Consider the following 17798-nt stretch of genomic DNA (forward strand, 5'->3'; position numbering starts at 1 on the left):
CTCTGGGATCAAGACCCGAGCCCAAGGCAGACACTTAACCGACTGAGCCCTTCAGGCTCCCTGATTTTTTTTTTTTTTTTTTTTAAGTAATCTCTACATACAATGTGGGGCTTGAATTTACAAACCCGAGATCAAGAGTTGCGTGCTCTACCAACTAAGCCAGCCAGGTGCCCTCACAACATGACTTTTTTAAGGCACAGTGGGGAGAGTTTTTGCTGGGGATAGATCTTCTCAAAAGAGAACAAAGAATAGGAGACACGGTGGAGCCAAACACCCACAGTCACTGCTAAATTGGGCATGTAGTCCTAGTTTGCCTCTTTTGCGTTATAGGACTAGGCAACTCTCTATAATTCCTGCCTGTTTTTTCCCCAGTATTTTTCAACTTAAAATTATAAACCTGTGCCAGAACTTACGTGAAGAGATAAGAATAGATTAGCTTTGAATAAACTAATTCCTATGTTAAAACCCTTCATGGCTATTATTATAAATTAATTTTAGAGTTTTGTGATAGGTTTTTTCATATGACTCAAAACCAAAAATATATAAAACAATGCACAGTACAGTGGAAAATCTTACTCTTATCTGCCCCTTTTCCCCTCTTCTGTCCTCTGTAGATAACATCTTTATTATTCCCTCAAATAGTCTTGCAGAGTTTCATTATGGAATAACAAGCAAATAAGAATATAGAAGTTTTCTCCCATCCTTCCACAAAAAGCATATTTGTCACACTGTTCTGTAGCTTACATTTTTCACTTAACAGCATATTTTGAATGCCTTCCAAATCATTGCTTTGGGAGCTTCTTCATCCTTCTAGCTGTAGAATGGTTCCATACTGTAGGTGCACCAGAACCTGTTTCCCCTTCCCCTATTGTAGATTCTCAGGTGGTTTCTTCTCTCTCTCTCTCTTTTTTTTTTTAATTTTATTTATTACTTGAGAGAGAGAGAGAGAGTGTGATCAGGGGGAGGAGCAGAGGGAGAGGGACAAGCGAACTCCATGCTGAGCGTGGATCCCCATGCAGGGCCTGACCCCACCACTCTAAGATCACAACCTGAGCCAAAACCAAGAGCTGGATGACCAACTGACTGAACCACCCAGGCACCCCTCTTCTCTTTTGTAGAATAGACTTGTTCATATGCTGCTTAGTTTCTGTAAGTTCTGTGGGATAAATTCCCAGAAGTGAGATTGCTGGATCAAAGGTAAGCCTGTTTGTAATTTTGATAGCTATGGCCAGATTGCCTTCTGTAGGAGTTTCCTGTTCACCATCCCGAAAACCGTATAGATAACAATTTTAATTCTTAGGAAATTGTTCCATTTCTACATTTTTATGTTTTCAAAATATTCTCCAAATGTGGGTAGGAAATGTGAGGTTAATTGAGGTTTTGTGATTTTCAGTGAGAATGCCAAGAAAAGCAGAGTTCTCATCCTTTTTTTAGTTTTAAGTAAGTTCTAGGCCCAAGGTGGGTCTCAAACTCATGATCTTGAGATCAGGAATCACGTATTCTACCAACTGAACCAGCCAGGCACCCCAGTTCTCATCCTTTTGAGACCTTTTATTTTTTAGATTAGGAAGCCTAATCTAAAGCAGAAGCACAAGCCTAAAACTTTGAAACCTTGTTTTAATCCTGGCTCTGCTGCCAACTACATGTGTCCTTCACAGCTTTTGGTCTGGCCTCTCCACTAATAAGGAGATGGTAATTCATTTCCTCTTTACTTTATAAGATGTTAAGATAAAAATGAGAATATGTAACTTTGAAAAAAAAAAAAAACCAAAACAAAGCCTTATGAAATACAAGATTCCTGTCACATCTTTTGCTTTGGGAATTAGGTGTTGAATTAAAATGCTTAAAGGTTCATGAATAACAGATGAGACCCAAGGAATCCTCAGTTGGGAATTTAGCACACAGGAACAAGGAGGATTGGTTGAGTTCTGAGGCAAGTTAGGGAGCTCAAAGAACGGGGTGGGAGATTGCTCAGGTGAGGTAAATGGCATTTCAGTGAAACTTGTTGATGCTAAAGATAATAGTTCTCAAAGGATTTAGTTTAAACGTTTATTCTTTTATCTTACAGTTGATGAGAAAAGAAAGTCCAAAACTACACACATGGTGCTCCTCGAGATCATTAAGGAAGAAGGCCTGTGAGTACCACCTTGCCCATTTTGTTAGACAAAGCAGCCCGTTAGGAGATTGCTGGGCCTCTAGCACACCTGCACTCACTCTCTTTCCATTCTCGTAGACTTACAGTGGTTGTGAATCTGTAATTGCCCGACTTGTAAGTACATAATTGTTTTCATCTCTTAAAGTTTTGTAGTTGGCCATTTTGATTCTTGATCATAGAGTCTTCCATGAAACCAATGCTTTGTTTTATGTTTTATGGTTTTTTTACAGTGAGCTGAAGAAGCTGTTGTTTAGTTCATTCCTATCAGATGCATTCAGATTATGTTTTTTTTTTTTTGACTTTTTATTTGGAAATAATTTCAAGTTCACAAAAAGTTGCAAAACTGAAAGCAGTACAAAGAATATCAGTATATGCTTTACCCAGATCCACCTATTATTAACACTTTTTTCCCATTTATTTTCCCAGTTGTTCTTATGTTCTCTCCCCACTTTCTCTCTCCTTTCCCCTTCTGTCTTTATTACACACACACCACACAGACTTTTTTCAGAATTATTTAAGAATAAGTTATACACCATACATCAAAGCCTTTTACCCCTATGATGTTGACATTTTTAAAGAATATAGCTCCCCTCCCCCCCTTTTTTAAAATAACATGTTTCTCATTTTAAGTTTGCCTCATGTTTCTTTATGATTAGACTGAGGCTATGCATTCTTGACCAGAATAATGCATAGGTGATATTTTGTCCTTAGGATATGACATCTGGAGTCACGTATTGTCCCCCTGCCCTTCATTGGTTAATTATGATTTCTCAGATTCAGGTTAGCCACTGAATAATTTTTCCTCTCTCGCAACTATCAGCAGTCTATGAAGAGAAACTTTATTTAGTAGCAGTATAGACTCAGAAATTCCTGGTTTTTCAGTGGTTTACAATTGATTACTATACTATATTATTTTGGTGTTGAAACGGTCACAGGTGGGAGCCCCTTCAGCCTGGTTCCTGTGCCCTAATAACATGCCGCCATCACTTCTTTTTTTTTTTTTCCACACTTATTATGTCTATATTTACTTCATTTTCTTTTTTTTTTTTTAAGATTTTATTTATTTATTTGAGAGAGAGAGAATGAGAGAGAGCATGAGAGGGAGGAGGGTCAGAGGGAGAAGCAGACCCCCTGCTGAGCAGGGAGCCTGATGCGGGACTCGATCCCGGGACTCCAGGATCATGACCTGAGCCGAAGGCAGTCGCTTAACCAACTGAGCCACCCAGGCGCCCCTATATTTACTTCATTTTCAAGTGTTGTTACCCTATAATAAAATGTGAATGATGCTATATTAACTAACAGCCATGAAGAAATTGTCTCTAATTTTACATAGTAATTTGCAGAAGGAAACCAAGGGGAGGAAACTAGTAAAATCAGTCATTGAAAGTGTGTTGTTTCTTTGGCATCATTAATGGTAGGAAAGATTTCTTGGTTTGGACAGCCTTTAGAATGTGAGATATATGTACAGTTTGGAGTATGTCGTAGTGTAGGAGTGAACTTTGAGAATATGTGAATGATGGTCAGCCTTTCCTAGGACTTTGCCCATTTCCACTAGCTTTTGTCCAGCATCTTTACATTGCTTATTCTGTTTTTCCTCTAGCCTGGCACCATATCGAGGGTGGTTTCCAGTTATCTCCAGTCTCTGCTGCTCCAATTTTGTCTATTTCTACACTTTTAATAGTCTCAAAGCAGTCTGGGTCAAAGGTCAACGTTCTACTACTGGAAAAGATCTAGTAGTTGGATTTGTTGCAGGTAACAAAGTTTTCTGAGTATAAAATTTTTTATATTTTAATATTTATCTTACGGTTCATATATTCCCTAAGAGGTTGTTTTAGCACAAAGTAATGCTACAAAGAATATAATTAATTTTCTGACTTGGCTCTCTGTGTGTATGTGTGTGTTTGGTAAAAACATATAACATGTAATTTACCATTTTAACAATTTTTAAGTGTATGCTTTAATAGTAAGTTTATTTACATTATTGTGAAACAGATCTCCAGAACATTTTCATCTTATAAATGTGAAACTCTATAACCATTAGACAGCAACTCCCCCTTACCCCCTTCTCCAACCCCATTCTTTATGTTTCTATAAATCTGACTACTTTAGATGCCTTATATAACTGGAATCATACAGCATTTTTCTTTTTGTGACTGGCTCATTTCATTTAGCATAATGTTCTCAAGGTTCATTCATGTTCTAGGATGTAACAGGGTTTCTATTTTTTTTAAGGCTAAATAATATTTACTTGTATGTATATACCACATTTTGTTTATCCATTCATCTGTTGATGGACATTTAGGTTGTTTCTAACTCTTGGATACTGTGAATAGTTGCTGTTATAAACATGGGTTGTGCAAATATCTCTTCAAGTCCCTGCTTTCAGTTCTTTTGGATATATACCCAGAAGTGAGATTGCAGGATCATATGTTAGGGGTTTTTTTGTGTGTGCGTGTGTGTGTTTTGTTTTTTGTCTTTTTTTATTTCATGAGGAACCACCATACTGTTTTCCACAGCAGTTATGCCATTTTATAATCCCACCAGCAGGGGTTTTAAATTCTCCACATCCTTACCAGCTCTTGTTACTTTCTGGGTGTTTTTTGTTTGTTTGTTTTTTGAAAAGGAATTCTATTTATTCACATATAATGTATTACTTGTTTCAGAGGCACAGGTCTGTGATTCATCAGTCTTACACAATTCACAGCTCTTACCATAGCACATGCCCTCCCCAATGTCCATCACCCAGCCACCCCATCCCTCCCACCCCCCCCACCCCCCCCACTCCAGCAACCCTCAGTTTGTTTCCTGAGATTAAGAGTGTCTTACAGTTTGTCTCCCTCTCTGGTTTTGTCTTGTTTCATTTTTCCCTCCCTTCCCTATGATCCTCTGCTTTGTTTCTCAAATTCTGCATATCAGTGAGATCATATGATAATTGTCTTTCTCTGATTGACTTATTTCACTTAGCATAATACCCTGTAGTTCCATCCACGTTGTTGCAATGGCAAGATTTCATTTTTTGATGGCTGCATAATATTCCATTGTATATATATACCACATCTTCTTTATCCATTCATCTGTTAATGGACATCTAGGCTCTTTCCAAAGTTTGGCTATTGTGGACATTGCTGCTATAAACATTGGGGTGCATGTGCCCCTTGGGATCACTACATTTGTATCTTTGGGGTAAATACCCAGTAGTGCAATTGCTGGGTCATAGGGTAGCTCTATTTTCAACTTTTTGAGGAACCGCCATACTGTTTTCTAGAGGGGCTGTGCCAGCTTGCATTAGGGTTCCTTTCTGGGTGTTTTTGCTTTGATAATAGCCATCCCAATCATAGTGTGAGGTGATATTTCACTGTGGTTTGATTTGCATTCCTCTGATGAGTAGTGATGTTGAGCATCTTTTCATATGCTTTATTGGCCATTTGTATATCATCTTTGGAGAAATGTCTGTTCAAGTCCTTTTCCCATTTTTTAATAGAGTTATTTGATATTTGATTGTTGAGCTGTAGGTATTTTTTATATATTCTGGATATTATTAGCCCCTTATGAGATATATGATTTGCAAGTATGTTCTCCCATTCTCTGTTGCCTTTTACTCTGTTGATTATGTTCTTTGTTGCTCAAAAATTTTAAGTTTGATATTTGTCCCATTTGTCTGTTTTTGCTTTTCTGTCTATGCTTTTGGTGTCACATCCAAGAAGTCATTGCTATGTCTAATGTCATGAAAACATTTTCTGCTTTGTTTTCTTCTAGGAGTTTTATACTTTTAGGTCTTACATTTGGGTCTTTAATCCATTTAGAATAATTTTTTTAATCTTTAATTTAGAATAAATTTTTGTATGTGGTGTAAGATACAGGTCCAACTTCATTCTTTTTTGTGTGTGGATATCCAGTTTTCCTAATACCATTTGATGAGATTGTCCTTTCCCCATTGAGTGGTCCTGATACCCTTGTGGAAGATCATTGACCATATACACAAAAAAGTTTATTTCTGAGCTGACTTGGCTTCTTGTCTTTTTAATCCAGAGAAGATAGTTTTATCCCTGTTTAGCAGTGTTCCAGAATTTATGGAAATTGAAGTCTCTCTCTTTTTTTAAAAAAAGATTTTATTTATTTATTTACAGAGAGAGAGAGCGTGCAATCAGGGGGTGGGGAGGGGCAGAGGGAGAGAGAGAATCCCAAGCAGACTCCATGCTGAGCGGGGAGCCTGACACAGGGCTTGATCTCACGACCTGAGATCATGACCTGAGCCAAAATCAAGAGTCAGACACTTAACCAACCGAGCCACCCAGGTGCCCCAAGTCTCTTTAAAAAGAAAAAGATTATAATACCTTCCCTGCTTGCTTTCCATGATTTTTATTTTACTCTTTTTTTTAATTGAGTAAACTCTACCCCCAACGTGGGGCTCAAACTCATGACCCCAAGATCAAGAGTCACATGCTCTACTGACTGAACCAGTCAGATGCCCCCCATCATTTATTTTTTGACTGAGGTCTATATGAGATGTTTAACATGAACGGGACTGACTACATAATTTGCAAGGTTTAGTACAAAATGAAAATGCAGGACTCCTTGTTCACAATTTATTAGCATTTCAAGACAGTTGGCAATGAGATAAAACCAGGCACAAGTTGGGTTACACACCCATGAAGCCCACCATGAGTGTGAAAACAAATATGACAAAGATATTTTAGCACACAGCCCAGTGTAGTTAGTATCATAATGGTTAACGCTTTAGAGGTTCATAGGAAGAAGAGAGATCACTTTTAGCTGGGAGGGATCTGCTTATAGAAAGCCGTGGCTCTTGAACTGGGCAGGATTAGTAACTTCTGTAGATGAGTGGTGACAGTTTTCTGATGGAGAGAATGGTAGGGAATTGAGGAAATACAGGACCATGTTTAGAACAGTGAGCTCTCTAATTTAGTTAGTAAGTGAAGTGAGCACAAGAACATGAGCAATAAGGTTGGAGAAGTAAACAGGAGCCAGATTTTAGAAGACTTTGGATCCTTGTCATCTGAGATTTTAAAAGCTCTAGGGAGCCATTAACCTGATATTATGAATATTTAGTTACTGTCTGTGTCTCCTTAGTGGAATGTGAGCTCCATAAGAGCAAGTATCTTAAATATATGTATGTTTAATATATATATTTATATAATATATATTTATATGTATATTTAAGATAATATGTAGATATATAGATAATATGTAGATAAAAATATATATGGGTATTTTATATATATGGCTATATATACACACACATACACACACATACAGAACAGATATATATGTTACAATTAAATGTATTTTTATATGTAGTGTATCTTATATGTAATTATATATAAGATTACATATATACATATATGTGTTAATGCATACATATATATATATCATACCTCTTCTTTTTTTTTTTAAAGATTTTATTTATTTATTTGAGAGAGAGAATGAGAGAGAGAGAGAGCGCACATGAGAGGGGGGAGGATCAGAGGGAGTAGCAGACTCCCTGCTGAGTAGGGAGCCGATGTGGGACTTGATCCCGGGACTCCAGGATCATGACCTGAGCCGAAGGCAGTCGCTCAACCAACTGAGCCACCCAGGCGCCCTATCATACCTCTTCTTAGGGAGTATATATACATGTTTCCTCCTACTACTATGACTATATTCCCAGTAAGAACAATTCCTAACATGTGCTCAATAAATATTTGCTGGGTGAACAAAATATTTGTTAAATTAGTCAGAGTTTTACTAAAGAGATGGAAAGAAAGTAGATAGATTTCCTATTTTTTGTGTGTGTATCCATTTTAGTCTATAACTAAATTAATTAATTTTTTTTATTTTTTTATTTTTTTAGATTTTATTTATTTATTCATGAGAGACAGGGAGAGAGAGAGAGAGAGAGAGGCAGAAGCGGGCTCCCTGCTAAGCAGGGAGCCCGATGCGGGACTCGATTCCAGGACCCTGGGATCATGACCTGAGCCGAAAGCAGACGCTTAACCATCTGAGCCATCAGGCACCCTAATTTATTTATTTTTAAAGATTTTATCTATCTATTTGAGAGAGAGAGACAGAGCCAGAGAGCACAAGCTTGGGGAATGGCAGGGGGAGAGGAAGAAGCTAAGCAGGGAGCCCAACTCGGAGCGTGATCCCAGGCCCCCAGGATCATGACCTGAGCCAAAGGCAGATGCTTAACTGACTGAGCCACACAGGCACCCCTAAATTAATTGATTTAACTGTTGTACTTTTAGTGTTCTATTTTGTGGAATCACTTTTTGGTATATTTGAAAAATTAGTACTTTGGGAGCCACACAATTGAATAAATGTCCATTTGAAATTTAAATGAGTTAATTGAAAAGTAGTTACCAGTCCAAGAGTATTCATGCCCCACAAGTTTTCCTCTTTACCAGTATGAGGCCACTGATGTGTTTTGGCTTGGTCTCTGAGCTTTTCTTCTGCTTAATACTCTCATTTTGGTCTTAGGTTGATTTAGATCTAATTAACTTTCACCTGTACCAACCTTTTTATTTTATTTTTTTAAAAAGATTTTTATTTACTTGACAGAGAGAGACACGGCAAGAGAGGGAACACAAGCAGGGGGAGTGGAGAGGGAGAAACAGGCTTTCCGCAGAGCAGGGAGCCTGATTTGGGGCTCGATCCCGGGACCCTGGGATCATGACTTGAGCCGAAGGCAGATACTTAACGACTGAGCCACCCAGGCGCCCCCGCCAACCATTTTTTTAATTGAGTTATAATTGACGTATAACATTATATTAGTTTCAGGTGTACAACATAATGATTTGATATTTGTATATATTGCAAAATGATAGTTAACATCCATCACCACACAGTTAAATTTTTTTTTCCTTGTGGTGAGAACTTTTTTTTTTTAAGATTTTATTTTTAAGTGATCTCTACCCCCAGTATGGGGCTCGAACCCACAACCACAAGAGTCACATGCTCCGCCAACTGAACCAGCCAGGCACTCCTGTGGTGAGAACTTTTAAGATCTACTCTCTTAGCAACTTTCAAATACATAGTACAATATTATTAACTATAGTCACCATGCTGTTCATTACATCCCCATGACTTATTTATTTTATAAGTGAAAGTGTGTACGTTTTGACTACCCACCAGGCCAACTTTTACATAGAGTATAACACACAGGATTTTATTCTCTGAGGAAATGAATAAAGATTTGTAAGTAACTCAGGATAGAAATCCAGGAGTCATCATAGCGAGTGCTCTCTCACCCACCACAATCGTTTGGTCATCAAGAACCATCAGTCTCAGGGATGCCTGACTGGCTCAGTCAGTAGAGCATGTGACATTTAGTCTCGGGGTTGAGTGTTTGAGTCCTATGTTGGGCATAGAGATTACTTAAAATAAAAAAAAGAACCATCATCAGTCTGTCTCCTAAATATCTCTAGAATCCATTCCTTCTTTTCCATATCCATAGCCATTTCTGTTGTTGCCTCTGAAGTCTTCCTTATTTTTTTTTTTTAAGATTTTATTTATTTATGTTGACAGAAAGAGACACAGCGAGAGAGGCAACACAAGCAGGGGGAGTGGGAGAGGGAGAAGCAGGCTCCCCGCTGAGCAGGGAGCCCGATGCGGGGCTCTATCCCAGGCCCCTGAGATCATGACCTGAGCTGAAGGCAGCTGCTTAACGACTGAGCCACCCAGGCGCCCCTGAAGTCTTCCTTACTTACCTACTTTGCATAATCCTGCCTAGCTAACCTTTCTGGAAGAATAGTTTTCTAACAGTGTCATAATTCAAAGAATTCAAGTTTGAGATTTGTTCACTTGGGAAAAAAATCAGAATAGATTCAAGGATATCCTGTACAGAAGGAACCTTCTTTTTTACATAATTGCAACAAATGGCTATCTAGTATTATGTTTAATACCTGAGACCAAGTATTTGTAAAATTTTAATTTTAATATATTTTAGATTACTATAGTTTTATGTATTGACATTTAAAAGTTTATCACTCACTGTCAAGGACTAACTCAATAACTTTCCATGAAACTACTAATTCATGAAATATATGACAAAATCTTTTTAAATTTTATTTATTTATTTATTTTTATTAACATATAATGTATTATTTGTTTCAGGGGTACAGGTCTGTGATTCATCAGTCTTACACAACGCACAGCGCTCACCATAACACATACCCTCCCCAGTGTCCATCCCCCAGCCACCCCATCCCTCCACCCACCTCCCCTCTAGCAACCCTCAGTACGAAATCTTTTTTAATTGTTCAAAGCTGTTTATTTGCTGACATCTGACATCCCATTCTCCACCAGGTACACAACACCCTTGTTATTCTTTCTCTCATTGTGCTCTGCTTTTTTCCTTTCTAACTCTTACACATCTATAATCACAGTAGATTCCCCTATACATAACACAGCTAGACTGGTATGGTAGGGCAGTTAGTTTTTAAAAGTCAGTTGACATAGGGAGTATCATAAATAGCCTACTTACCTTGTATTTTATTTTAACTTAAGATGTATAAATATATACTTTTTCATTTTCTTCAATACATGGTGAAGGCTTATTGGTTTACTGATAGGAGTTTTATGCCTTTTCTTGTACATACCCCATACCTATAAAGTTTTGCCTACCATAACAGATTCAAAACTGACATAAGCAGGTTTGAGAAAAGACATATCATTCTCATTCACTTACACTCTGAAGTGTTTTCTGGAGTATGTGAAAGAAAGGTGCAATGGGTCTGTGTCAGTTATGAGCCTCATCTGTTATATGTCTTATCAGAGAGATGGTGGGGAACTGCTGTTCTGAAACCCAAATCTAATAATGTTATTTCCAGCTTCAAACCCCTTGATGTCTGCCACTTGCATGTAGGATAAAGTCATGGTACCTACAGCATAAAAGGCCCCCACCGTATACAGGATAAGAGCCCAACATACAAGATCTGCTGTGATACTGCTTACCTCTAGCTTGATCTCTACTGTTCCCATCCTCTCCTGGAAAACTGTGATTCCTTGAATGTACCAAGCCATTTAATGACTCCATCCTTCTACAGCTACTGTTGTCTGTCTGATACACAGTAACGACCCCACCTGCTGCCCCAAAGGATTATCCAGCTTACAATCAAAATGTGGATTGTATAACAGTTGAGAGACCCTTGGTCAAATGTATTTTATAGTCCTTTATAATTCTGAGATTCTCTGATTATAGGGTCTCTTTTTCTGAAAGTAAGGAATTCTTTGGGAATTACTTTTGTGAGTTTTAAATTTCTCCTCATAACATGTTTTCATATCTTAATACCTATGCATTCTTAGAATTAGAACCACTTTTTCTTTTCCTGCTGTGAGCCTTGTCATGTATTAAAATCACTGTAGAAATGAGTTTCATTGTCTCCAAGGAGAACTAGGAACAGTATAATTGTTATTCAAATTCTGCTTGAAACTTAGAAACTTATTACTTACTGTATTTTCATAGGAAAAAAGCTCATATAGCTTGATACCTTGGGAAGGGATTTGGGAACAGAACCTCACAGAAAATTTAAATGAAGAAGATACTTGCCATTTTATGAAATTGGGATTTTTACCCATAACTGTTTTTGAATGCCAGTGGTGTTATTGTTGACAGTTCATATTCCTTTCCTGCCCTCCAGTCTTAAATCTGGTAAGGCAGGTTTGTTCCTGTTGTGTATCAAGTTGCATTCCTTCATAGGGAGCCAAGTGGTTAGATTTATGACCTTGATCTGCCCTTTTCTTGTATCAGTGGTCATTGCACTTATTTCCCAGAAGTGCATACACAATTAGCATACTTCTTTTTTGTTTTCTCTCCTTAACAGACTCACTGCTAATAAAACTATTTTGTTTTCAAGATTTCAGAAGTAAACAGCTGTGTTCCAATTATTCCTTGAATCAGTGAATAATTTCAGTGTGTGTGTTCAGTTATTGTTCATCTCTTAATTTTGCTTCTGTTTTCTTGTAAATGATTTTTTACAAAGAAAAATGAAAGTGGAATCATTTGCATTGAAAGAAAAACAATTTCTTGTCATTAAGTAGGTAAAATATTAGTATTCCCATCTTAGAAGTGAAGTAACAACCACAGCTTAGAACTGAACAAACTTTCTACATGGGCTTATAAATAAGCAGACAACTTTATCCTTCAGCCATATCCATCAGGCATTAGTGAAGTTGGAATCTCTCATCATGACTGTTTGTAGCTTGTTTTTCTTCCGTGGAATGCTGTCCTTTACTTCAGTAAAGTTTTGGATCCTCAAATATTTTGAGTGTCTTTTCCCAGAACTCATAAAATTATAGTGATTAAAAAATACCTCTCCATCTATTTTGGCTTAGAGGATGAACAAAGTACTTGAACTTGTCAGATAAAAAGCTTCAAAATACAAATGTTTTCACAAGGACTTTATATTCTCTTCTTTAAATGATATAGTGCATTTTTATACTGGAGATTGTCCTAAGAATCCTCTCAGTCTTTCAGCTCAAAACAAAGATATATATGAAAGCAGAATTTTATTTTTTTAAAAATTTTTTTAAAGGACTCTCTCTCTCTCTTTTTTTTTTTTTTTTTTTTTAGATTTTATTTATTTATTAGAGAGAGAGAGATAGGGAGAGCAGGAACACAAGCAGGGGGAGTGGGAGAGGGAGAAGCGGGCTTCCCGCCGAGCAGGGAGCCCGATGTCAGGCTGGATCCCAGGACCCTGGGATCATGACCTGAGCCGAAGGCAGACGCTTAAAAACTGAGCCACTCAGGCGCCCCAAAAGCAGAATTTTAAATGATGGTTAAATCTTAAATCTAGGCTAGATTGCCTCCGATGTGTTTTGTGGGTAATTACCTCTTGAATAGAGCATGAAAGGAATTTTGATTTCTGAAGAGTTTGTTTAATAGACAACACATTTCATTTGTTTAAAAAGGTTTTTACACTTTGCCTATCTACATTATCTACAGAAGCCTGTGATCTCTGTTTCTGAGCTCTCCTGTCTTCATCTGAAAAAAAAAAAAAATGCAATAGACTGCTCAGTAGTACTTTCTAGTCTCATTTTTCTTGCTGTTGGTTTTTCCGTCAAGTGATGTGTGCATTGCATTCAATAGGAACACATTATAAAGTCTGGGCAAGTAGGCATGTGTTGATATTCTTCTATCTTGACCTCTTGAGCACTGGCACTTTTTTAAAAATGAGACTAGCAAGAATCTCTAGGTAAGGCTTTTTCAGATTATGATCAATGCCTTAAGTGACAATGCATGAGTATAGTGAGTCATAACTAAAGATGACTCCTTGTGTGTTATGTGACTCTAAAAATATAATGAATACAGCTCATAAAATTTTTGATAATGTCTTTTATTTTGAGGAAAGTGTTCTCATAATGCTCTTAAGAAAGAGATAACAAATTATCTTACTTTAGCAACTCTATACAACAGATGAAAAAATAGGATTTTAATCTCTTGGCTGTTTCATCGAGCTTGTCTTTGGTTGGACTTGTGTTTTCTGAATGGTGTGTTTTGAGAGTCCTTAAATCAAAACATTGTTTCTCCTGTTGTGTGACTTTTAGTAAAAGATTTCTCTTCCTTAGGATTGTGCCTCTTGGTTCTTCAGAGCCTGGCTAGAGCTAGATAGCTTGGAATGTGTGGTTGTTTACTGAGTTTGTTCATTGGTTTATTCAATATTTATTTAACAAATATTTATAGAGTATATACTATGTGTCAGGCACTTTGTTACAATTCTTTCTGGTATTTTTTTTTTAATCATTCCAGGACTGATGAGGAATATTTTAATATCTCAAGATGGTGTTAACTTGGGATCATGTGTTTTCAAAACAGAAGCACCTGGCTCATTGTATTGTTCCACTCTGAGGCAACATTGGGGGACCAACATCCCCATCCTTAAGCTTGTAAGGATCATGATGCTTGCGAAGCTGTTTCAGGTGTTTTGTGATGGTTCATAACTACTGCTTGCTGCCTGCCTCTCCTAATTCCCTAAGTGATGAGGAACTCTTCTGTGAGCCTCTAGTTCCTGGTGAAGCTCTTTCAAATGTCACCACTTTCTCCCACTTGTCACCCATTGTACCAAATCCATGCTCACTTAAAACCATGTAAGCTACTTACGTGAGAGTTGCAAATTATGTGTTTTATTAGATATTGTCATGGACTTAGCATGTGATCAGTAAACCTTATTTAAAACTGTCATTTTAAGAATGTACTTAGAATTAGATCAAAATTGCTACTTTGGATGCTATATAAATTGACAAACAGATCATTTCCTGTTATGTAAGTGTGGAAAGGTACTGCTGCCAGCCATTTTGCTCTCAGCAAGGCTTCTGAATTGCTTCTAACAGTGGTGGCTTGTGTTGTACCCTGTCACAGAGAGACACCTTCCCTCAGGTCTCCCAGTAGGTCAGTGGCAGAAGCATAAATGAAACATTGGTATGTAGCTCTAACGTAAGACAGCAAAGCTTGCAAGGTTACATTTTGCTTTCCCCTTGTCTCTTCTTTCTTTTTAAAGGAGTGGTGAATGTGTTGCTAACAACTCCACTCTGGGTGGTAAACACCAGACTGAAGCTGCAAGGGGCAAAATTTAGGAATGAAGACATTGTACCAACCAACTACAAAGGTATTATTGGTAAGTGTTTGTTGAGTGAGTTCCTATTTAAGGAGTTTCTTTTCTCTCTGTGTCTGGAATTTATTGCCACGATAATGCTTCATCTCAGATAACCTCAAATCTCCACAGGTAACAGTAAGCCTTTGTTTAGCTCATGTGTCTATGGATTGACAGGGATTTGGCTCATCTAGGCTGGGACCAGCCTACACATATTCTTCTCTTGATGATGGCAAAAGCACAAGAAGACACATCCAATTGTAAAAGCCCCTGTTCGCATCTTGTTTGCTAACGTCCCCTTGGCCAAACCCAATGTCAGGACGTAGAGAAGTATGCTGTAGTGTTGGTGGGAGGGGTCAATATTTCTAAAGAATAATCTACACTGTTTCTTTTAGTGTTGTCTTTGGATATAGTTATCATTAATATCTGATGACTGTGAGTTTAATAATACTACGTTACCTGGTTCTCCTTTCCCATGTATCCGTCTTTATAATGAAAATAGTGATTTTCTTTTAAGTCATATCCTAAATAATGGATCCCAGGGTACTGTCTGTTGTCCTGGACTTTGCTGTGAAACACGTGGGCTATAAGTTCACAATTCTCTGTAAGACAGAGTTCTCAGTCGTGGTGGTGGTGATTACTTAGGAAAACCTGACGTTCTAATACCAGATTGTCAGGAAGAGTTGCCTGTGATTTAAGTTGGTCTGTCAATAACATGGTGACTGTCCGTGTCTGATGATTATCAAAAAGTAGTTAACTGATGAACTTGCCCCTAGACTATCATTGCAAGAAGGAAATTTTAATAGAACCAGTATGATTTGTGTTCTGGGTACATTTGAACAAAATTCACATTGTGTTCTCCGGTTAGGGGACTGTAATCAAAAGTCCTTGATTTCTTGCTTAGATGCTTTTCACCAGATCATTCGAGATGAAGGAATCTTGGCTTTATGGAATGGCACATTTCCTTCCTTGCTGTTGGTCTTCAATCCTGCCATCCAGTTCATGTTCTACGAAGGTTTAAAAAGGCAGCTTCTAAAGAAAGGAGCGAAGGTAATCCCTGATTCTGAAAGCAGCAAATAATAATCTCTGACACTCTCTTTTTTGGATTGATGCGGTTTGCTGTTTCTTTGCTTTCCAGCTTTCTTCTTTGGATGTGTTCATCATTGGTGCAATATCCAAAGCGATTGCTACCACCGTCACCTATCCTATGCAGACGATACAGTCAATTCTGAGGGTGAGTGCTGGGGTTCTCCCTCCATTTAGTCAAACAACATTCTGAAGTACGTGGTTTCTCTGTTTAAAGCAATGTTAATAAAGCAATAAAGTTGTCAGTTGGTAGGCTATACCATTTTTCCATTTGTTTGATAATTGCTAAGCAGGCTGGCTATCAGCTGGTTTCCTATTTGGTGTGGAACAAAGTTTACATTTGTAATTTCTTAGGTAACATAGTGTCTCAGAAAACCCAAATGTGGGAGGAGGTTCTTTAATGACTTTAGGAATGTATAAGCTTGTTTCCTTCTCATTTAAGTAGACTTGCTTAGGTTAATCATACAAAATCAGAAGTTGATTTGTTTAGTTCATTCAGGAGGAATTAATGATTTAGTTTTTCTGAAGTACTTTCAAATTTCTGGGTTTTTGCATTCAGTTATTTATTCATTCATCAAAATATTTATTAAGCACCCACTCTGTGTGAGGAGTGGGTATACATGGTGGGTAAAAATAATAATCCCTGTCCTGGGGCACCTGGGTGGCTCAGTTGGTTAAGCGACTGCCTTCGGCTCAGGTCATGATCCTGGAGTCCCGGGATCGAGTCCCACGTCGGGCTCCCTGCTCGGCGGGGAGTCTGCTTCTCCCTCTGACCCTCTCATGCTCTATCTCATTCTCTGTCTCAAATAAATTAAAAAAAAAATAATAATAATAATAATAATCCCTGTCCTCATGGAGGTAACAGGAAAGAATAAAACGGTAAATAAGCAAAATAAATAGTTAATTATAAGTTGAGAAAAGAGCTATCAAGGAGGTGAACTGCATTCTGTGATTTGGTAGAGAGGGGCATGTTACGGATCTTCTTAGACAGGGTGATTAAGGATTGGGCTCCTCTGAGGAGACATATATAAATATCAAGACTTAAAGGAAGATAAGGACCCAACTGTCAAAGAGCATTCTAGGTAGAGGGAACATGATGTGCTAAGAGCTTGGTGATGACTGAGAACTGAACAGAGGCCACTCTGGCTGGAGAGTGGCTCAAGATGAGATTGGAAAAGTAGCAAGGAAGGCTATAGATGAGGATTCTAGATTTTATTCTCACTTGAGTGGGAAGCCTTTGAAGGGCTTTAAACTGGGAGCAATGTGATCTGATTTACAATTCGAGAAGATTCCTGTGGCTGTTGTGTGGCGAATTGGTCCTAGGGTTAAGAGATAAGGGTGGGAGGGCAATCAGGTAGGAGGCCATTTCCATAGTACAGGTGAGAGGTGATGGTGCCCTACACTAAGGTGGTAGCAATGGAGAGGAGAGATAAGACATGGACAGATTCATGATCTACTTTGCAGAAAAAATTCAAAGTATTTATTGATAGATAAAATGGCGGTGATGGTGAAAAGAAAATTTTTTTTTAAGATTTTATTTATTTATTTGTCAGAGAGCGAGCGAGCACAAGCAGGGGGAGTGGCAGGCAGAGGGAGAAGCAGGCTCTCCGCTGAGCAGGGAGCCCAACGTGGGGCTCGATCCCCGGGCCCTGGATCATGACCTGAGCTGAATGCAGACACTTAACCCGCTGAACCACCCAGGCGTCCCAAAAATATTTCAGTTCAAAAAATGTATTACCTTCTGTTAAAAGTGTTTCTACTGATGTGCTATTTTTAAATTGGTACTTAATATAAGGGAATTCAGCATCTAAATAAGTGTATTTTGATACTTTTATAATGTAAACATATAATGTGAAGAGCTTAGATTGTAGTGGTTCTAACTGATTAGTTTATAAGAACTTTCTAAAGGACTAGAGGGTAAGCCATACCATCAATATCTAAATCTTCATTGTGGGCATGTTTGTTTTCTT

General features: G+C 37.9%; 1 protein-coding gene across 1 annotated transcript in view; it reads left to right on the forward strand.

Moving 5' to 3' along the window:
* The window catches only part of SLC25A17 (solute carrier family 25 member 17), a 40589-nt gene that overhangs the window by 19844 nt on the left and 2947 nt on the right, over positions 1-17798 (forward strand). Inside the window, exons 3-7 of the mRNA XM_034987448.1 lie at positions 2069-2135; positions 3756-3907; positions 14650-14766; positions 15647-15792; positions 15881-15976. Coding sequence (XP_034843339.1) covers positions 2069-2135; positions 3756-3907; positions 14650-14766; positions 15647-15792; positions 15881-15976 — 578 coding nt within the window. The remainder of the gene's footprint in view (positions 1-2068; positions 2136-3755; positions 3908-14649; positions 14767-15646; positions 15793-15880; positions 15977-17798) is intronic.

The sequence above is a fragment of the Mirounga leonina genome, unplaced genomic scaffold (genome assembly GCF_011800145.1).
Source record: "Mirounga leonina isolate KUSES-001 unplaced genomic scaffold, KU_Mleo_1.0 Mir_418, whole genome shotgun sequence".
In the NCBI taxonomy this organism is placed as follows: Eukaryota; Metazoa; Chordata; class Mammalia; order Carnivora; family Phocidae; genus Mirounga; species Mirounga leonina.